Source organism: Lycium ferocissimum, chromosome 10 (assembly GCF_029784015.1).
Source record: "Lycium ferocissimum isolate CSIRO_LF1 chromosome 10, AGI_CSIRO_Lferr_CH_V1, whole genome shotgun sequence".
Lineage (NCBI taxonomy): Eukaryota > Viridiplantae > Streptophyta > Magnoliopsida > Solanales > Solanaceae > Lycium > Lycium ferocissimum.
Window position 1 is genome coordinate 43,893,198 of NC_081351.1, and position 23,701 is coordinate 43,916,898.

At 33.9% G+C, this 23,701-nt stretch overlaps 2 protein-coding genes and 1 pseudogene across 2 annotated transcripts in view; all 3 read left to right on the forward strand.

The window, feature by feature from the left end:
- Nucleotides 1-8,136: 8,136 nt before the first annotated feature.
- On the forward strand, nt 8,137-9,354 carry LOC132034938 (F-box only protein 8-like; annotated as a pseudogene).
- Nucleotides 9,355-12,721: 3,367 nt separating this feature from the next.
- LOC132035486 (F-box protein CPR1-like) lies at nt 12,722-16,114 on the forward strand. The gene is made up of 2 exons (XM_059425769.1): nt 12,722-12,810; nt 14,776-16,114. Exon 2 carries the CDS (start codon nt 14,808-14,810, stop codon nt 16,008-16,010), a length of 1,203 nt encoding a protein of 400 aa, XP_059281752.1. The 5' UTR covers nt 12,722-12,810; nt 14,776-14,807; the 3' UTR covers nt 16,011-16,114.
- A 4,272-nt stretch (nt 16,115-20,386) lies between these two features.
- Nucleotides 20,387-23,701, forward strand: part of LOC132034002 (F-box only protein 8-like) — a 5,148-nt gene continuing 1,833 nt past the window's right edge. The window contains exons 1-2 of the mRNA XM_059424206.1: nt 20,387-21,495; nt 22,774-23,096. Coding sequence (XP_059280189.1) covers nt 22,806-23,096 — 291 coding nt within the window. The 5' untranslated portion in view covers nt 20,387-21,495; nt 22,774-22,805. The remainder of the gene's footprint in view (nt 21,496-22,773; nt 23,097-23,701) is intronic.

Here is a 23,701-nt window from a genome sequence, read left to right on the forward strand (position 1 = left end):
AAAACCCAGTGGGAAAAAATTCTAGTGAAGGAAAAAGAGTACACATTTCTAATAATACGCTATTTGGTTGCCTCATTAAAAACCTTACAAGGAAAAACCCAGTGGGACAAAAACCTTGAAAGGGAAAAAGAGTACAACGCGTATTAACTCCCCCTGATGAGAATTTCAATCCAAAAACTTGAATCTTCACGTCTCAATCTTGTGCACCATCTTCTCGAAAGTTGCAGTTGCTAGAGACTTGGTGAATAAATCAGTCATATTATTACTCGAACAAATCTGTTGCATGTTGATATCACCATTCTTCTGGAGCTAGTGTGTGAAGAACAACTTTGGTGAAACATGCCTTGTGCTTTTATGAATCCTCTCTTTAGTTGGGCTATGTATGCTGCTGCATCTTCAGTCTTTGGATGGAGTTGCATTGGTATGTAATATTATTGAAATCACTCCAAGTGTATTCCTGACTTGCTTTATAAACAGATGTTATCTTTATATGATTTGACTATCATGTAAAACAACATCATATGACCATAATCCCTCATAGTCATAGCAAAATATATAAATACATCAATTGCATAAAGATATGACACTTTAGGGCCAAAAAATCTTGCAAGTTTCTCATTTCAACAGATAATCTATTTCTTTTGAAAACTCTTCAAGGGTTTCAATAATTCTCAAGTCATCAACTTGCACAAACAATATGACAGATTTTGATTTTCACAAAGACGTAGGGATAAATAGACCTTAGTCATTAAACATTCATTAAGGTGATTAAATCACATTCACCTTGCTTGATTTAATTCATATAAGAATAATGAACAAAACTACTAGAACTTGTATATGCTTCAGGGCATTCAAAATTCTTCAAGAATTTTCATATAATTTTGTCAAGTAATTCATATAGGTCAGACAACATCTATTTCTATTTAAATGATGTGACATCTTCTGGTGTCTGGACAGTTGGTCCAATAAGTTTTACGATTACCAAGATTCATCATTTCACTTGATAATAATTTCTACGTTAGCATGCTTTAATAGATGTAGAATTTAGATCCTCACAATCTTTTACAATATTGCGCTATATTGTACCAAAGATATCATCGACAATATATCATTTGTATCGGTTCGCAATGTGACATAACTTATTGAGATCTCATCACTTCCATTATTTTTAGGTGCCTAACCTCTCATGAGGTTTCATGAAGTGTTATGTCGTAGGCTCTTCAAGAGCACATTGCCTCCTTATAATGATCATTGTCTCCTTGTAATGATCATTGATCATTTTGCTCCTCTTTCTTTTCAATGATTATTGCATTTGAAATCGATTAGTCTACCACGCTTCATGCATGCTGTAGACTCTGTCCTTCAGGGACATGAATTTAATAGGAGCGTTTTGCAGCTGAAATTAGAAATTAACTTTGGGTCAGCAAATGCTTCTAACATTTGAGTTGAATTATCTTTTGAATGAGGATCAACCTAATGATAATTCATAACATATTTCTCAGCTGCTTCTTCTCTCCCCCTTATGTTAGAAAACTAACATATATCCCATCTTTTTTAGGGGAATCCATCTTTGTGCATCACGGTAGATTAATTAATCATATACCACACATAAAAATTGTTAGATGGAAATATCTGGTTCCTGACCTTGAACCAATTGTGAGGGGAGAATTTATCATAATTCTTTGGCCTGAAGCATATAAGTGTTATTGTATGCAATATATCATATTTCAAATCAACACATGGAGCTTTGTTCTCGTAAACAATGGTTTAGCTATTTAGTAGAGGCATTTAAGGCCAAACCAGCTTGGATATAAACCGGCATTAACAAGATGAATTATTTTGATTACATAATTTGAAAATTGTGCTCTCAACTCAATTATTTTGAGCAAGTAACTTTGCATATGTCAAACTGCGGGTTGACAATAAAAGCACATGTGACCGTCTTATCGATGCATCTATTTAAGAGATCACATAACAATGAAACAGCCCTTATTCACCTTTTATATTTTTTTCGATTTAGGAATTCAATCCCAACATTTGCTAGTATAATCAACTTTTCATAAGAACAAGCAACAACTAAATTCTTGAAGAATCTTCTAGTTCTTCAATATATGCCAAATACTCAATTTTCACATCATATTTGAATCGGAATGGCCAAACCGCTCATGCCGACTAATAAAATTATTTATAATAGTAAACTTCAGGTTTACCATACCATGTGCTATATGTTTTAGTAAACTTTTGGTTTACTATGACATGAATTATTTTTTTGCACCAATAAACTTCTGGTTTACCATGTGATTCATCATGCTTGGAGAATAAAGAGGGTAACCATTCATATACATATTTCTTACCCACTATAATTTTCAAGATATTTAATCCTCCAATCATTTATAGCTTCAATATGATAGTCATTTACTTTAGTAAACTTCGGTTTTACTACTTGAATTTCAATCATAAGAACTTTGTTTATTACAATCTACTCTGACGAATGACATAATACTATATAAGCTCTTCAGGAACCTTTAATTTATTCTCCATAATCACATATTGTTTGTACACTACTAGTGCCATGATCTTCTAGATAAATGGTTAGCTCATCTGGAGCCCTTAATTGATTTTGTTGTTGAACAACTATTTGGTGTCATAAAAGAAAATTTGATGAGATATTTACGATGACATGAAAGAAAACAATAAACGAATGGACATTTAAAATTTTGAATTTTTAATCCAAACTTGCTTTGAAAGTTATCCATATCTTCAAATGCAATGACATACCCAAAGTAAAAACAAATATACATTAAATATTAGTACTACCAGAAAATACAAAGTGAAACTAAGTATATCACGAATTGCGTCATATATTTCAAATTGATAAGTTTTGACAAGTCCTATTAGGATATAACAACTCACTGTATCCATCTTAGATAAATTTTGACACTAAATTGGTAAGTCTTATTAGGATACAACACAATAGTATTGGTCTAATTAAACTACCCTTTATTTTTCTTATTAAACATCTTATGTATTTAAAACACTGCTAATTGTATCAATACACGACTGGAAGGCAACAAAATAAAATAATAATAAATGTCTCTTGCTAAAAACCAAAGTAACAATGCAACATACATGTGATCAGATTTCTTAATTAATTGCCAACTGTAGATATACTAAGTTTTTAGAATGTCAACTTCAAGCATGATAATCACAACGTAAAAAGAGGTTTACACATAATAATTCAAAGGGTCTTTTTGGCCATACAAAAAAAACGTCCTCTGCCCTTGGAAAAGACTTCATCCTTGATCGAGAAAAATATTTGAATGTGTTATTTCCTTCAGGGAAATCAATAACAACTAATCATCCTATGTCAATGTGATTATGATAAGAAAATATTTTACAAGACTATTTCATATGCCTTGGAATGATACATAATAAAAGTATTTAATATGTTTCAACGTATGACAAGAATCTGTGGCAATAACCTTCATAACACAAAATAACATTTATATCTCATTTGTTATTCTATCTCTTCAGGAGGTGTGTTGCGGCATTTCTTCATTAATAGATGCACTTTGTACACAACTTTCAATAGCTCATCATATTTCTCAAGTACAAGAAAACGCCGTTTCAGTATATTTTTCAAAGTCTCCTTTTTTTTTTTTTTTTTTCTCGAGGAAAATTCCAATATTTTAGTATTTCAGAAGCCAATTTCAAAATTGAACTTCTTCAGGAGTAAATTTCAAAGCCTCACTACTTCGAGAGTAAAGTTCAAAGTCCTACAACTTCCGAATACCTTTTAAAGTTTTACTACTGCAGAGTAAATTTTAAAGTTCTACCATTTTGGGAGTAAATCTCAAAGTTCTACTACTTTAGGAGTAATTTCAAAGTTTTACCACTTTTGGAGTAAATTTTAGAGTCTTACTACTTCGGGAGTAAATTTCAGATTTACCACTTCAGGAGTAAATCTCAGATTTACTACTTTAAGAGTTCAAAATTAAAGAATAAAATATTCAGATATTTCCTCTCAATTACTCCTACCTCTTTTGGAGGTAAGTCGTGATATTTTCTTAACCACAAGCACGTCTATATTTATAATCTTTACTAACTATCACTACATTCACTTCAGGGAATGGATCTGTATTTCTAACATTTATAAAAATTCTCATTCTATAAGAATGGAACATAATCATTTGAACGTGCCTTAATCATATAAAATTATGATCGCTTCTAACCTCTTCTAATATATTGCTACTTCAGGAGCAAATCGAGGCGTAAATATAATGTGGAGAATTTTTCTCCAACATATCTTACATGATAATCATAATAAGCCTGTAAATATATTATCACTTCTAGTGATTAATGAAGACATGTAAAATATATAACCACTTCTGGTGATGCCATTTTTTTTTTTTTTTTTATGAGCTCTACTGGAGTTCAAATTTGATATTTATAAATTGTCATATAATTCCATACACTGATAAACAATAACTAAGAAACTCCGAGCAGTGGCATGTGTCAATATAATAGCGAAAATTGCTTTTTTCCAACAAATAAAATCACATGACTTGCTAATATATATCAAATAAAACTTGCATCGTTTTAAGAGAGCCTTCCATTAGATCATTATTAAGAATGCTTCACAGAATAAGTAATATCAAAATACCTTACGAAAATCCCATTCAAGTGGGATAAGATACCGCCTACCAAATCGACCAAAGCAGCTTTTGATGTATTGTGATGATTTTCATTCTCTTCTCTGGGAAATCTACACCATCTGAGTTTGGCTTTAGTGAGGAAGAAAATTAAATTTTACTCAAAAATTAGAGACTCGTGCTGGAACAAGAATATTTATAGAGAAGGAGAGAAGAGAGAAATTCTTTGTTTCTCTTGTTAGGGATTTATTTACAATGAAGGAGAACCTCTATATTTATAGGGGAAAAGTGACTTGATCCCAAAGTCACCAAACCCTAATATTTCTCCTAAAGGTAGACATCCACAATAATAAATAATATTTATAACATAGATAGATTAGTTAGAATGAATAGTTGGTTCAAAATTGAGTCTTACAAAGTGTTCCAACTAACCCAATGTATTTTCACTATATGTGTGAATTTAGTACCGTCAGAAAAGAGAAAAAAAAAAAAAAAAAAAAAAAACGTTTCTGTGACTGTTGGAATTCTCTTTTGTGTCACAGAGACAATTAGTAGGAATTTTCCTTGCACATCGTTTCTAGTAAAGGGTCTCTAGCCTTCAGTCGGGTCTCTAGCCTTCAGTAAAGATACATTCTAACTCGAGTTAGAAACCAACAACAACAACAACAACATACCCAGTTGAATCCCACAGTGTGAGGTCTGAGAAGAGTAAAGTGTACGCAGACCTTGCCCCCACCTTGAAAGGTAGGGAGGCTGTTTCCAAAAGACCCTCGGCTCAAAAGAAAACCATATTTTGAGAGCATATTTCCTTAAAGAATTTATTCACCAATACTAAAGTTTGAGAGCATATTTCAACTAGAAGGTTATTATACTCACACATAGGGGGAAGCCACCCTTTTTTTCAACTAGAAGGTTATCCTACCAACTTATTCTACTCACAAGTAGTGGGAAGCCACCCTTATCAAGGAGAGTCAATTGAGACTTTTTTTACTGAAATATTGTACAGTGTCGATGGATAATTTTGTCTATATTTATAATGACATGTTAAATCTCCTCAACTTTTCTATGTGTTATACTTCTTTATATTTTAAGTCCACTTAATGAAAAACATAATCTTTTACGGTATTTTTATACCAAATTCTACCTCACTTTTACAAATATAACAAGCATACTATTAATTTGCGTTTAATTAAAATACTTCAGTTTTTTCAATTAAATTTATGATAGAACTGTTGTAGGAATATAACGGCAAGTTCTAAAAGGGCAAAAAATGCGCGAAAGTTTTGCGAAAAAAATGAAATAAGGGTAGGCAAGACATTTTTAGGAAATTAAAAGATATAAATGATTTAATGAAAGTTCCATTTATAAGATATAATAATATAATGCCTAGTTGCAATATTTGATTCTTTTTACCACAAGAATTCAACCCAACAGAAAAAAAAGAGTTTCTAGAAGACATAGCAATATATGTAAATGAAATAAGAATTGGCACACAAAAAGTGGGAATAAAAACTTATTTCTTATTAGGGAAAAAGGTCAAATTTACCCTCCAAATATATTTTATAGTTTAAACTTACCTTCCGTCAAAATTTGGGATCAAATTTGCTTTTCTCGTTAAGATATTTGAAGGAAACACACATAACAAAAAAAATGAAAAAAAATAGCCATATCAGATCCACGTACACAACTCATGTCTAACACAATAAACCCATAACCAGACCCGTATCCCCATCCTATAAATATTCCTTCAACCCTAGTTCATTTTTTTTTCCCAGAAAGAGAGGGAATACAACAGATTAGATTATAGTCTATATGAAAGAATTTTCCTCACTGTTTTCACCCGCTGTCCTTTTGCTGCATGTTTGATTCCCTCGGAGAGATTCTTGTCTGGGTTTTAGTTTTGTGGATTGATAATTTAATAGTGATAAATTTGATATTAAACTTTGTGGATTGCTTTGTGTTTAAACTTTTTTTTTTTACGTAATTTATACTGTTTGCATTGTTATGGAGGATAGTTCTTTTAAATATTTCTGCTTCTATATATCCTTTATCTTCCATAATTGGATCAGCAAAATGGTTTTTGAAATGGCAATTTACCTTGATAAAATTATGTTCTTATTGGAGCTATGTTTTCATTTAGGTTCACTTCTGGTAAATTCAGTGCTAAAACGTCTTCTAGCAAAGTATTATGTTTGCTTTTTGCCGGAGGAATTTGATGTCTTGATGCCTAATCGCTGTTGTATTCCCTCTCTGGAAGAAAAAAAAATGAACTAGGGTAGAAAAAATATTTATGGGATGAGATACAAGTCGGGTTATGGGTTTATTGTGTTGGGTATGAGTTGCCTACGTGGATTTGATGTGGATACAATGTGTCTATTTTTTTTTTTTTTTTGTGATGTTGACTTCCATCCATAAAACAAATTTGATCTCAAACTTTGATGAAGGACAAATTTAAACTATAAAACTATACTTGAAGGGTAAATTTAACCCTTCGCCTTTCTTATTACTGTATTTATATCTTGTTCTCTTATTACTATATGTATATCTTGTTGGCGGCTAGAATGAGCATTTAAATAGATAAAAATTGACCAATGCTTTTCAAAGAAAGCCAACGGTTTGAACTTCCATTCCTTTTAGCTTTAACAGCTTTATTTATATTTTATTCATTTGGTCCATCATTGTGTTGAATAGAATTAATATAAGAATGAGATTTAAAACGTAAAGTAATATAGTTCCACTTCCAGTCCCAGACTCCAAGGAAAATTAGAATGAAAGCAGTATCCGTACCATAGAACATATAAAAGGAAATACTATAAAATGTCATATCTAGACTTTAGCTTTTTCCAAATTCCAACTAACCTGGTACACTAGCCATGATGATAAATTGACGAGCTTTTTGCCTCTTCTTCACTAAATCAGTACTCTCCTCTCCCATTTCTCTTATAAGGTTAGATTTCAAATTCTTTTCTATTTGGTGATATATCGTTTTGCTGCTTTGTTTCTGTTATGGGTTTTTGTTATGTTCTTTATGTTTATGCTTTTGATCCCACCCTCCTTTGACCATTCTTTGCATCTTTTACAATTTTCAATTGGTAGGATTATTTGCAAGTTGTGCTAAGTGAAAACCATTTCCAAGTGTTAGGAATTGATGTTAGTCCAAAAGGGTGTGTATATTCTGTGTATGGTCCTTAAATTATTTTATTAATTACCTGCAAAATGGTTGTATATGCTAAGTTGAGATGTAGAGCAAAAGTAAAAAGAAGATCATTGATTGGCTAGACACTAGATAACCAAATGACCAGGGTTCTATTCTAGGAAATGCGAAGACAAGATGGAAATCTGTATTATATAGTGCTGCTTGATATTTTCTAATTGTACTTGGTATTGTGTTAATGCTTGTTTTCTTGATCTATTCTCTTTAAATAAATTTGTATGCTGTCTCATTTTGCTCATTTTTTTGTTTCTTATATGCTAGAGATTCCATATGGATAGTAGACGTCATGTACCAGAAGACCTATTAGTGGATATTCTATTGAGGTTGCCTGTGGAATCACTCTTACGTTTCAAATGCGTACGTGTGCAAGCATTGGTATGCTCTCATCAAAAGTCCGAGCTTCATAGAAAAGCATTTTCATCACGAGAACAATCTTGCCCGTCTCCTCATTTGTAACTTAAGAATATCAGATGAAGGAAAGTCCGTTGCTTTCTCCTTGCTCCCTGACAACATAGTTCCAGGTGTTTCCCCTAAACAAAAAACTCTCCATCAGCTTCAGAGGGTCACTGATTTCATGTCTGTTGCTGGCCCAGTTGATGGCCTATTCTTAGTGGAGAAAGCGGCATTTTTTGATGAAGATGATTCTCGCTTGGCTTTGTGGAATCCTGCCACCAGAGAGTTCTGGCCTCTGCCTCCTATGGCTTTTGAGCTTCAGCCATTCAAAGATCATGATAATCAGTTTGCGTTGGGGTTTGACCCGTTGACTCAAGATTATAAGGTTCTATGGATTCGAATGTTTTGGGATGACTGGGGACTGGGCGTTTCCCCTAATGGCTTTGTCAGTGTCTATTCCTTACGCAACAACTCGTGGGACCTGAATTCCCTTACTGTTGTAGCTTACACGAGCCCATTGGTTCCACATATCTCAACGGGGTATATTATTGGCTCTCTGGGCACCTAGACAAAAAAAGCTGCCGCATTTGCTCATTTGACATGTGCAGCGAACAATTTGGGGAGATGCAAGGACCAGTTATTCCAAATGCACAGTGGGGAAAGCTCATGTTGCGTGGTGACACACTTGCTATCTTAGTTGGTGTCGACCCTGGTAAACCAGTGATATCCATATATGATGTGTGGGTAATGAACCAACAAGGGGATAGTTGGACCAAAGTTCTTACTGTTCTACCTCTAATAAAAGTTGCTCATTGGCCTCGTGGCGTCTGGAGGATGATAAGATGATTTTCCAAATAACTGGAACTTCGCAACTGGTGCTATATGACCCTACAACAAGACAAGTTACAGATCTTGGGTTTCAGCTGGACTTAACCTTGGGTCGCTCAGGGGTTTTCCATTACAAGGAGAGCCTAGTTCCAATAAAAGGGTGGAAATGACAGCAAGGATAATGCAGTTGAGCACATTGATCGCTTCTTCAATAACTTAGAAAGAACATCCAGGGCTGGGGGTTGTTACCTAAAGAACATTCAATAGCTTATAAAGAACAGTCCAGACATGGATTTGGTTGAAATTCGAAAAAAAAAAACCATTTGAAGTGGAAGTTAATGACATGCATTTTGCTTGTAAAAAAAGTTGAAGTATTGTGAGTGGAAAAAAGATCAGTGAAAAATTGATTCTCCCCACTTTTTCAAACTAAAAACCCAACTTCAACTTGGAGCAAGAAACTGGATGCGATATAGAACCAAGTAGTTATCTGATTTTTTTTCTTTTTTCAAAATTTCCAATTTTTCAATGTCCAGTTGCCTTTCTAGTCTATTAATAAACTGTATATATTTTCGCAAGACATTGATTCAAATAACAAGATACGTTCGTTGAAACACATGATGTCTAAAGTTTTCAAAGATAAAAAATATTAAGTTTCAAAGGCAGTCACGTTGAATTACTCGAAATCTACCGTTTTAGTGGTGGGCTGCTGAGCAGCTAAGTTCCAAGTTGAAACTTATCCAAATGCGTCCTCCGTTTGAGGGGCAAATATGAGCTAGTCGGTTCATGATAAGCGCAATTTAGGTTCAAATTCAAATGAAGGACAAAATTGTTCTGTTCCCCATAGTTAAGAGGCAAATCTAAACCAATCCATCAGTGATAAGGGTATATTTGAGACTAAAGTTTTTTTTTTAAAAAAAAAGCAATTTTGCTCTATTTCCCATAATTAAGGGCCTTTTTGACCCTTTTCCCCTTGAATTAATATAAGAGATATATTTAAAAACTTTAAATTAAATTATATGAATTGTATTTTTGGAGCTGCTTATTGGACGGATGATTACGCTTATCAGCTCGGCTTATCGATTATCGGCTTTTAAATATACTAATCCGCTAGCCAACCGATAGATATCGGTGGGTTCGGTATCAGATTAGCACTTTTGGGGCGGTTATCGGGTGGTATATCTGCTAAATTTAAGAGACAATAAAAATTAAAACCACAACATGCAATCCATCTTCTCCCAACAATTATTGATATCATAGCTTCCAGATCCATATGCAATTGGTATGCAGATATGGAGTATTGTCTTTCAGGTATTTATCAGAGAATTATATGAGTATGTTCGCAACGATTTGGATACCGTTTAAAAACCATGGAAATAGTCATTTTCTCCATAGACCAATTTCTTGAAAGAAGAGGGCAATAGACTGTTCTGGGGATGACAGAGAGCTGGCTTTTTCTTTAATAAATTTTACGTGCAGGTTCATGTATTGCTGTTAGTTTTTTAACAGATGAGGAGTTTTTTGTTTGTTAGACTAAACATGCTTTTGCAAATTTAAGGGACAAATAGTGCTCAAGATTATACTTGGAAGATAAAGTTAGACCAACCCTCAAAGATAAAGGGATAATCTGGCCAAAATTTTATAGATACTTTATATACCTAGGGTAGAAATATAAATAAGATAATTCTTAATGAGTTACGGTTTACCCGATAGCAAAATTGAGTAATCCATCCTGCACCGATAAATCATTAACTAAAAATTTTTAATTCGATAACTTAATACCAATAAGTCAATTTTGCGATTGGATTACCGGTTACAGTTCTATTTTTAACTAGTATTTCTCTATAAAATGACAAAGTGTGGCATCATAGTATCCAAGGAAAGTGAGTATACAAGTAGTTAAAGAGTAAGGGGTCGTTCGGTGGCTGGACAAGAAGCAAGTTATCCATATATTAATTTCGGCATTAACTCATACCACGTTTGGTAGCTAGTAAAGAGACACGTTATTCATGTATTAATTTTTGCATAGTTATACAGTGTTTGGTAGCTAGTTAGGAAGTAAGTTATTCATATATAAAATTAGTACGATATTTGGTTTGCAATTTAGAAATCCGCATAACTAATACATGCATAAGTTATGAGGGAATTTATATATTATTTTATGCGGGATAGAAAATAGAATAACCAACACATGAATAAAAAGTTAAAATGACAATATTACCCTTATCACTCTCTACTTAATTACTTTCATTTTCTAAACAAAATTTTTACATATTTATGTAATATTTTAATATTTTTATTTTAATTGTAAACAGATATTTTAATTTTAAAAGTAAATAATATTTATTAACTTTTAATATAACAAACCAACATCCAAAGAAATAATTTAGGCCAAAGTCGTAGATGGACCCCTGAACTTGTCCTGATTTTCCATCTAGACCCCCCAACTGAAATGTTGACCATCTGAACCCCCGAACATAAGATAAAATGTGCCATTTGAACCCCTCGTGCCAGCTGGGCACACGAATGAAGCTCACTTGCTGTGACATGGAAAAATAGACCACTGACATGGAGCCATGTCATGTTACCTTTTTTTTAAAAAAAATAAGTCATGTCAACAAAAACAATTAATTTTAACAAAAACTCTATTTTAAAATCTATTTAAATAATTAAAATTTTTTTGAAAAACCCAACCCATCCTCTCTGATAGCCCACCTTGCAGCAGTCACTGCCGCCGCTGTCTCCTCCGCCGCCACTTTCTTTTTTTAAATTTTTAATCATTAAAAATTAATTTTAACAAAAACTCTATTTTAAAATCTATTTAAATAATTAAAAAAAATTGAAAAACCCAACCCATCCTCTCCGATAGCCCACCTCGCCACCGCCACTGCCGCCGCTGCCTCCTCCGCGCCCCGCGCCGCTTTCTTTTTTTTTTAAATTTTTAATCATTAAAAATTAATTTTAACAAAAACTCTATTTTAAAATCTATTTAAATAATTAAAAAAAATTGAAAAACCCAACCCATTCTCTCCGATAGCCCACTTCACCGCTGCCACCGCCGCCACTGCCCCCGCCGCCGCTTCAAAATCTATTTAAATAGCGCTTTTGTTAAAATTAATTTTTAATGATTAAAAATTTAAAAAAAGAAAAAAGCGACGGCGGCGGAGGCGGCGAGAGAGGAGAGAAGCGACGAAGGAGGCAGTGGAGGCAGTGGCGGAGGTGAAGTGGGCTATCGGAAGGATCGGTTGGGTTTTTCAATTTTTTTTAATTATTTAAATAGATTTTAAAATAAGTTTTGTTAAAATTAATTTTTAATGATTAAAAATTCAAAAAAAAAAAAATTGGTCTCTCACTCTGTTTAAAAGCGATTGAGCTTCACGTGTGTGCCGGTAAGCGAGGGGGTTCAAATGACACAGTTTATCTTATGTTCGGGGGTTCAGATGGTCAATGTTTCAGTTGGGAGTGAAAAATCAGGACAAGTTCAGGGTCCATCTATGACTTTGGCCAATAATTTATGCATAACTAAATCCTACATACATAACTAATAACTGCATTTCTAATACCTGCGTAGTTACCAAACGACCCCTAAAGGTGTGGCCACCTACCTCGTACACCCACTCAGTTAATCCTGTACTTAGTAACAAAAAGGGGAGACCCAAGTTGATAAAGTGACTAGCTTTTGCATTTTTCTGTCTTTGCACCAGCTCTTCTGTATCAGCTTATAAGGTTAGATCTCAAATTCTTTCTACTTTTTTTTTAAAAAATTTTTTGGTCTATTTGTGATAAAGGGTTTTGCTGCTTTGTTTCTGTTATGGTTTTTTGTTATCTTCTTTATGGTTGTGTATTAGTGGAAATGATCTTGCTATTAAATTAGATCCCACCACCCTTTTGACCATTCTTTGCTTCTTACAGTTTTCAATTGCTAGGATTATTTGCAAGTTGTGCTAAGTTAAACTTGTTCCATTTCCAAGTGTTGTGGATTGATATTAGTCCAAAAGGGTGTGTATTTATTGTTTAATGCTCCTTAAATTACCTGCAAAATGGTTGTATATAGCTAAGTTGAGGTGTAGAGAAAAAGCAAAGAGGAAATCATTGATTGGCTAATGAAAATACTAGAAAACCAAATGACCACTTCTTTACTAGGAAATGGGAAGACTTAAAAGTGTTAAGATGGAAATCTGAATTTATCATTCTTTCTTGCTCCACAGTAGGTTTCTTATAAGAAGACTTGTCCAAATTTTGTTTCTCCAATCTTCTATATCCCATTTGGGTAAATATCTTAATAAGACTATTAAAAATTATGACAATATGCCTTTACTATTAAATTATGACAATATGCCTTTTCTTTGTTTTCTTAACTGTATATGATTTAGAAATGAAAATCAGCTTTTAGATTCTAGCACAAGAAAATGGTTACATCTATGTTGCTTGGACTCAATGCCTGTACAGGATACGGGCGCCGATCTAGAGGTTGAATTCCTCATCACATAAATTCAAGATTCGAAGTATTGATTCGAGTGCGGATACGGGTGCTGGGATGTGGTCAATACATGTATATCTTGTGTAATAGCAAAGCGTTCTCATACTTTATAGGGGGAAATAACACTTTTAGTCCTTGTGTTAGTACTATATTTCAGTTTTAGTCCTCGTGATATTCAACTAAACACATTCAACCTTCAATTAAACGATGTGAGTGATTTTGATCCAACTACTCACAGAACATAAATAAACAAACAGAAAGTTAACTGTTAAGAAGGGCAATTCGGGAATTTAATTTTTCAGCGTAGTTGATCCTCAAAAGCAAATTAGGTTATTCTGGTTCTTTGAATTTTGTTGACCAAATTAATCCATAATAGATCCCACACCCACACCCAAATTGTGTCGGCAGGGATTTTGAAGGGTCCAAGCAACATAGGTTTTATGTACAACTTTATTTGTGGTTGGTTTTTTTTTTTTGGGGGGGGGGGGGGGGGGGGCGGCGGGGTTGGGGGGTGTAAATTCTATTTAACCTCAAGTACTTCGGTCATGACACCCTACCTTTTTCTTCTGGACGACCAAGCCTCTCTGCATTAGGGAAGTCTGCAAAATATGAATCTATATTTGGCAAAAGAAAGTCCAAGATCTTAGACCGTGCTGCTTACATAATGATAGGGACCACAAACATCAACTCACCTTTACCCGAACATTTTTTTTTTTTTTCTTTTTTGAAAAGTTAACACCAAAATATTATGTTGCTGAGCAGGGTCGAATGCATAACCTCAAGGAAAACATTTAAGCGCCTATCTTTATCAGAATATAATAGAGAGGTAAAAGTCTTTGAGTCGAGGCAGCAAATGGAAATTCATATTTTTTTTAACCGAGTCTAACTAAACAACATTTTTCTAATAAAGTTTTTCAGCATACACTAGATAAGAAGCAAACAATGATAATAAATTGAGGAAAAGAATGAACTACTATAGCATAAGGGATACACATCTGAAGAAACTGCTTCTTACATATCTTCCTATCTTCCCCCGCCATATCTTTTAGTGATCAGTCCTAGCGGTAGCAAAACTGGGTTCCAAATATAAAGCCCAAGCTGACTTGCATGTAATATAACGCTTGTTTCCTTGATCTGTTCTTTTTTTAATAAATTTGTCTGTTGCCTTTTTGTTTTTTTATGTACTTAGATATTTTTGCTTATACTTCCAGGAGATAAAACGGGAAGCGAGCGACCCACCATTATGGTTGGTAGACGTCATTTTCCAGAAGATATATTAGTGGATATTCTATTGAGGTTGCCTGTGGAACCACTCTTGCGTTTCAGACGTGTTTCCAAGTGTTGGTATGCTCTCATCAAAAGTCCGAGTTTCATAGAAAAGCATTTTCATCACAAGAACAATCGTGCCCGTCTCCTCATTTGTAACTTAACAATGTCATTAGATGAAGGAAGGTCCATCGATTTCTCCTTACTTCCCGACAAAATAGTTCCAGATGTACATCCTGAACTAAAAATTCTCCATCAGCTTCGGAGGGTCACTGATTTCAACTCTGTTGCTAGCCCAGTTGACGGCCTATTCTTATTGGAGAAAGTGGAGCTTAATTCTGAAGATGATGTTAGCTTGGCTTTGTGGAATCCGGCCACCAGAGAGTTTTGGCCTCTGCCTCCTGTGACTTTTGAGCTTCAGCCATTCAGAGGTCATGATTATACAGTTGCATTAGGGTTTGACCCGTCGACTCTAGATTATAAGGTTCTACAGATTCAAAGATTTTGGGATCATGTTTCCCCTAATTGCTCGGTCTTTTCCTTATGCAACAACTCGTGGAAGAACCTGAAACCTGAATTTCGTTACTGTTGTAGCTTATACGAGCCCATTGGCGACACATATCTCAATGGGGTATATTATTGGTTCTTTGGGCGCCTAGACAACAGAAGCTGCCGCATATGCTCATTTGACATGTGCAGCGAACAGTTTAGGGAGATGCAAGGACCAGTTATTCCAAATGCACAGTGGGGAAAGCTCATGTTGCACGGTGACTCACTCGCTATCTTAGTTGGTGTCAACCCTGGTAAACCAATGATATCCATATATGATGTGTGGGTAATGAACCAACAAGAGGGTAGTTGGGCCAAAGTTCTCACTGTTCAACCTCTAATAAAATTTGCTCATTGGCCTCGCGGAGTCCGGGAGGATGATAAGATGATTTTCGAAATAACTGAAACTTCACAACTGGTGCTATATGACCCTACAACAAGACAAGTTACTGATCTTGGATTTGAGCTGGACTTAATATTGGGGCGCTCTTGGGTGTTCAATTACAAGGAGAGCTTAGTTCCATTAAGGAGAAGAAATGACAGCCAGGGCAAGGATAATGCAGTTGAGCAAATTGATCACTTCTTCAATAGCTTAGAAAGAACATCCAGGCCTGGTGGTTGTTACCTATAGAACATTCAATAGCTTATATAGAACATTCCAAACATAGATTTGGTTGAAATTAGCATTTGAAGTTGAAGTAAATGACATGCTTTTCACTTGTAAAAAAAGTTGGAAGTATTGTGAGTGGAAAAAAGAATACAGTGAAAAATTGATTCTCCCCACTTTTTGAAACTTGGAAAACCCATCTTCAACTTGGAGCAAGGATACGATGTAGAACCAAGTAGTTATTTGATTTATTTTTTTTTCTTCAAAATTTCCAATTTTTCAATGTTCAAATGCCTTTCTAGTCAATTACAGTAATAAACTAGATATATTTTCGGAGCACATTGATTCAAGTAACAAGATACATTCGTTGAAACACATTATGTAAAGTTTTCAAAGATCAAATAATATTAAGCTTCAAAGGCAGTCACGTTGAATTCTCAAAATATACCGTTGTTGTGGTGGGCTGCTGAGCAGCAAAGTTCCAAGTTGAAACTTATCCAAATGCGTCCTCTGTTTGAGGGCAAATATGAGCTAGTCAATTCATGATAAGCGCAATGTAGGATCAAATTCAAACGGAGAACAAATTTATTCTGTTTCTCATAGTTAAGGAGCAAATCTAAATCAATCCATCAGTGAAGAGGGTATATTTGAGAAGAAAGTTAAAAAAAAAAAAAAAAAAAAGAGAGACAATTTTGCTCTATTTCCCATAATTAAGGGGCATTTTGATCCTTTTCCCTTAGAATTAATATAAGAAATATATTTAAAACTTTAATTAAATAGAAAAGGGCCAAATATGCCCCTCGTTCTACTTTGGGTTCAAATATACCCCTGCTGTTATAATATTGGTTCAAATATACCCCTCCCTCGTTAAGGTTGTTCAAGGAAGACATTCAATCCTACGTGGCATTGACATTTGATGAGGTCGATGCCACGTGGCATGCCACCTCAGCGCCTCTAACCCATACCCCTCCCCTCTATTTGTTCTTTCACCACTAAAATTTTCTTCCCCTCTACCACTATTGCCACCATTACTGCCACTAAATTACCATATATATATATATCCTTGAGGAGTTACTGGGCTTAAATGTGGCGGGAATGTGCAAAAAAGATATTTCCACTGAAGAATCAAGGTGGGTTATATATTAATTACTCATTCACGTGTCTTTTCATTTTCAGGCCTAGTAACTCCTCAAGGATATACCAGTAATTTGATGGCATTTTGGTGGCAGTTAGGGGTGTACACAGTAAACCGACAAACAGTACCAAAGCGATAAACCGGGAAAAAAACCCTACTAGTGATTTGGTTTGACTTGGTTTGATATTGGAAAAAAAAAACCCGATCATAGAGCCTGTTTGGATGGGCTTAAAAAAAAAGCGAATAATAAGTCGTCCAAGAACTTTATAAGTAAAAAGTTAGGATAAATTTTTTTTTTTTTTTTTTTTTTTTTTGAGCTTATAAGTTGTTTCCAACTTATAAGGCTCGGCTTAGATAAAGCCTAAACGGACAATTATTTTTTTAGGCTTATTTTAATCACAAAATGGCTTTAAGGTTTGGTCACCAAACACTCAAAAAAGTTCGAAACACGACTTTTTATCTAGACAACTTATAAGCCAATCCAAACGGGCTCATAATTGGTTTGGTTTGATTTTAGCTAAAAAAAGTCAAATCGAACCAAACCGACCTGATATTAGATTTATTCAATTTTTAAAATATTTTATACATAAATATATTTATTTGTAATGTAATTTATAAATATTTCTTAAATTTTTTCGTAGTTTTTTGTCTATTATCATATTATTTCAAGCTTGGATTTAGAATTTTGAATGTCAATAAGTTTTATATCTCATGGATGTTAGTAACTCAAAGAAAGTCCAAATCAAAATTAACTCAATATTAATGCTGACAAAAGAAATTCAATTCTACGAGTGGGAATGAAAATAATATTGAATATTTATTCTTTAGTTTTGCATAATTGATCTAGAGAGTGAAAATACAAAACTTAATTTTTTTCTTTGTCATGTAATTAATACTTATTGGCCCTATTTATTTTAGTATGACTTAACATTTTTAGATTATGGTCATTTTCTTTATGGCTTATTAATTAGCAATATTTATTTTAATCGATTTTTTTTTGTTGTTGAATATTTTTATACAATGTCATCACTCATCTCCTATTTTATGTTATTTTTTTAAGAAACACCTTAATTATATAGTTGTATCTTACTAGGACTAAAGAAATATTTGAAGTAAAAGTTATATGTTTTGTATGAAGAATTTTCGTAAAGAAAAACCCGAGGTTGAAAAACCCGAATTTTATTAGTGTAGTTTGGTGTATAAATTTAAAAATCCAACGCAATTGATTTGGTTTGGTATTTAAAAAATCTGAACTAACCCGGTCCATGTACACCCCTACCAATAGTATAACAACAGGGGTATATTTGGACTCAAAGTATAGCGAGGGGTATATTTGGCCCTTTTCCGATAGTACAAGGGTATATTTGGCCCTTTTCCGTAAATTATTGAATGAGTTGTATAAATGAGAGAAAATGACATAAATGGTCCCTTAACTATGAGGGTAGGTTCACAATAGTCCCTTAACTATATAATTAACAATTTTGGTCCTTTTAGTTTGCCATAAGTTAAAGAAAATGGTCTCTTAATTATGAGGGTAGGTTAAAGATAGTCCCTTAAGTATGCATTTAGCAATTTAAGTTCGTTAACAATTTTGGACGAGGCTCCTCTCCAGTTCCTCCAATTGGGTGCTGGATGCTTTACACGGATCCTCTATTAAAATAAACAAACCAGATTTGCATAGTTTATTTATTTGTTAATCATTTATCAATACAATCTTTATCTTATGTGTTTAAACTTTTCTTTCCTTCCAAACCATAACTCTAACTGGGATGAGGACTAAGCACCATAGTTAATTAATTAATGATAATCTCTTTCCATCCATCCACACTATAGCCATGGCTATAATCTGGTCATTTCAATTGGGTAGCCACATTCACATTCTTTTTATGTCTCTAGAAATGTAAGATCCCTAGTTCCCTATAATCACTCTCTCTCTCTAATTTCAACCACACCAGATTTTTCTATGAATCCAGTTCAATCCTCCAATTGAAATAAGGGCAAAAATGGCTATGGCATTCATGGATATAAAGAGGATCAAGGGACGAGAGCGTGTCTTAATTATGATTTGATTTTATTGCTGTTTAAGTAAAGCAAATCTGGTCCGTTTGTTTAAAATAAAACACGTGTAAAGCATCCAATGCTCAACTGGAGGGACCGGAGAGAACTCCTACTGGAGGGGAGACGTATCCAACAATTTTAGTACGATAAAATATTCATCGAACTCTGTTTGTTAAATTTGACGAGAACTAAGAGAATTTTTTTTTTGTGAGAACTCACACTTAGAGTACACATTACTAAGAAAAGGTCTAATAACTCGGGACATAACTGACGAACATTCGTCGATTGTGGGGAAAAACGGAGGAAAACCAACATACTTGATAATGTCAGAAAATAGTGTCTCGGAACACAAAACCGACAGATTCTGTCGGTTGAAACTGAGGGAGTTCATCGGCTAAGTAAAATACATCAGATTTTAGAAATAAATTAAAAATAGCAAAAACTACAAAAATTGTCATTACTAAAAACAAGTGAAAAATCAATGGACGAAAAATGACGGATAAAATTGAAGGACACTATCATAAAACCAATTTTTATTTTTATTTTAAATTTTTAGTTTTTAATTTTTTTACGAAAGCCGACGGACATCCATCGGTTATTTTCGGGTAAAAATCTGCGGAAACTATTTATTTTTAAATTCACTACAATGGAAATATTTATTTTTATACCGGATTTTCAATTAAACCCGAGTCTAGTGTATTTTACCTAGCTGATAGACTCCCTCAGTTTTAACCGACAGAATCAGTCGGTTTTTGTGTTTATTTTCTGACATTATCAAGTCTGTTGGTTTCTTCTCGGTTTTGCACTATAACCGACGGACGTTCGTCGGTTTTGTCCCGAGATATTTGGCCCTTTTTTTAGTAGTGTGTACCTCTAAATGTGAGTTCTCGCAAATTTTTTTCTTCATATTTCTCGTCAAATCTAACAAACAACACTCGATGAATATTTTGTTGGAGACTAAAAGTGTTAACTTTTTTCGAACTCAAAGACCAAAACAATTAAGTGCATACTTAAGGGATTATTTTTAACCTACCATCATAGTTAAAGGACTATTTTTATCAACTTGTGGCAAATTTAAAAGGCCTAAACTGTTAATTGCATAGTTAAGGAACTATTTTGAACCTACCCTCATCGTTAAAGAACATTTATGTCGTTTTCTCTATAAAATGACAGAGTACAAAGTGTGGCACCATAGTATCCTAGGAAACTGATGAGCTTTTAACCAAAATCATCTCTCTTGTTTCACCCCAACTTCCACTACATTCTTATAATATCTCACTTAACCCAAAATAAGTTTTCCAAAGTTAACCAAAAACATCCCTATGTTAACATTTTCATCCATATTTAATGGAGTCTTTAATCTGCACCATAATTTGTTGCATTCTGTACTTTGATCTGCATTCTGCGCACATTTTTCAGTTTCTGCACACATTTTTCAATTTCTACACTAAATTTTTCTTAATTCTGCATTTAAAGTTTAGTTTATACACATATTTTTCAATTTCTGCACGATATTTTTCCTGATTTTGCACTGAACTTTCAGTTTTTGCACCATATATTTTGCATTCTCCTCATAGTTTTGCATTCTGCACACAAATTTTAATTTCCGAAAACGTTTTTTAATTTCTACACACTAAATTTGAACTTTTTTTTTAAGTTTCTACAGAACAAAATCTGCATATTTTTCAGTTTCTGCATATGTTTTCTACCCAAATACAGAAAAAGACATTGAATTCATCTCAAAGATTCACATTCTGTAAAAAAAAAAAAAAGTAGGAAAAAGAAATAAGAAGTTTTGATTGGTCAGTAATAGAAATTCTGAAGTAGAATAAGGAAAGAGAAATAGATAATTAGAGAATTTATTTTATCATTAATTGATTTCGCGAGAAAGAAATCGGAAAAAATCAAAGACAAAAAACAATGCAACATTCTTTCGTTAATAATGAAGAGCTCACTGAAGTCGAAGGCTCTCCCTTCGGGAAAAAGAAAAAATCATGAGAGAATGAAGAATCCGTTAACTATGAATGAAAATGTTAATAGAGGGATGTTTTTGGTTAACTTTGGAAAACTTAAAGGATGTTTTGAGTTAAAGTGAAATATTATAAGAATGCAGTAGAAGTTGGGGGCGAAAGAAGAGGGATGGTTTTGGTTAAAAGCTCTAAGCTGAGAATACAAGTAGTTAAAGAGTAAATGTATTTCCACCTACCAATGAATCAATTCTGTACTATTAACAAAAAGGGGAGACCCAAGTTGATAAAGTGACTAGCTTTTGCATTTTTCTGTCTTTGCACCAGCTCTTCTGTATCAGCTTATAAGGTTAGATCTCAAATTCTTTCTACTTTTTTTTTTTTTTTTTTAAAATTTGGTGATAAAGGGTTTTGCTGCTTTGTTTCTGTTATGGTTTTTTGTTATCTTCTTTATGGTTCTGTATTAATGGAAATGATTTTGCTATTAAATTAGATCCCACCACCCTTTTGACCATTCTTTGCATCTTGCAGTTTTCAATTGCTAGAATTATTTGCAAGTTGTGCTAAGTTAAACTTGTTCCATTTCCAAGTGTTGTGGATTGATGTTAGTTCAAAAGGGTGTGTATATTTACTGTTTCATTCTCCTTATATTACCTGCAAAATGGTTGTATATGCTAAGTTGAGGTGTAGAGCAAAAGCAAAGAGGAAATCATTGATTGGCTAATGAAAATACTAGGAAATGGGAAGACTTACAAAAATGTTAAGATGGAAATCTGAATTTATCATTCTTTCTTGCTCCACATTAGGTTTCTTATAAGAAGACTTGTCCAAATTTTGTTTCTCCAATCTTCTATATTCCATTTAGGTGAATATCTTAATAAGACCATTAAAAATGATGACAATATGTCTTTTCTTAGCTATATGATTTAGAAATGAAAATCAGCTTTTAGTAACACAAGAAAATGGTCATGACACTCTACCTTTTTCTTCTAGACAATGAAGCCTCTCTGCATTAGGGAATTCTGCAAAATATGAATATGTATTTGTCAAAAGAAAGTCCAAGATCTTAAGACCCTTCTGCTTACATAATGATAGTGACCACAAACATCAATTCACCTTTATCAGAACATACTTTTTTTTTTTTTTTTTTTTTTGAAAAGGTAACACTAAAATATTATGTTGCTGAGCGGGTTCGAACACATAACCTCAAGGAAAACATTGAAGCATCTATCTTTATCAGAATATAATAGAGAGGTAAAAGTCTGAGTCGAGGCAGCAAATGGAAATTCATATTTTTGTTAACCAAGTCTAACTAAACAACATTTTTCTAATAAAGTTTTTCAGCATACACTGGATAAGAAGCATACAATGATAATGGATTGAGGAAAAGAATGAACTACAATACAAAAAGGGATACACATCTGCTTCTTACATATCTTCCTATCTTCCCCCGTCATATCTTTTAGTGATTGGTCCTAGCGGTAGCGAAATCTGGTTCCAGATATAAAGCCCAAGCTGACTTGCATGTAATATAGCGCTTGTTTGCTTGATCTGTTCTTTTTTTAATAGTTTGTATGTTGCCTCTTTTGTTTTTTATATACTTAGATATTTTTGCTTATATTTCCAGAAGATCAAGTGGGAAACGAGCGACCCACCATTATGGTTGGTAGACGTCATTTACCAGAAGATATATTAGTGGATATTCTACTGAGGTTGCCTGTGGAACTACTCTTGCGTTTCAGATGTGTGTCCAAGCGTTGGTATGCTCTCATCAAAAGTTCGAGTTTCATAGAAAAGCATTTTCATCACAAGAACAATCGTGCCCGTCTCCTCGTTTGTAACTTAACAATGTCATTAGATGAAGGAATGTCCATTGATTTCTCCTTACTTCCCGACAAAATAGTTCCAGATGTTCACCCTGAACTAAAAATTCTCCATCAGCTTCGGAGGGTGTCACGACCCAATTCACGAGTCGTGGTGGCACCTACACTATCCCTTCGAGTAGGCGAACCACATTACTAATAACAAGTTAAATAAGCGGAAAATTTATTTAAGAATAAGTTATCAAGTTTTAAATACTTATTATAACAAGAAATGTCACGACAATCCCAAAAATACGGTCAAAGGGTACAAGAGCGCTAACATAGGACGAATAGAAAGTCCGAAAATACCCGAAGGCTACATATTGTCTGTCGAATACAAAAACGAGAAATAGATAGTAGGAGGTTCTTCGGGGCCACGGATGACAGAGAAATTTCACCTTTGAATAACTAAAGATGTCACCCTCGCGTATCCCACGGGGTTTAGAAGCTGAGCCCGGATCGTACTCGCACTCAACAAAAGTGCAAAGAAGAGTAGTGTCAAGACAACAACTTGTACCGGTAGGCATCATAGGCCGACAATGATTAGATAACGCAGAAAGTCAAAACCAACAAGTAGCACATAAACAGCAAAACGGTATGGTCACATATCAATACAAGTAAGGTGTAAAGGAATCATGAAATCCACCAAGACGAGATATAATTCACCAAATGATCGGTCAAATATATAAGTGG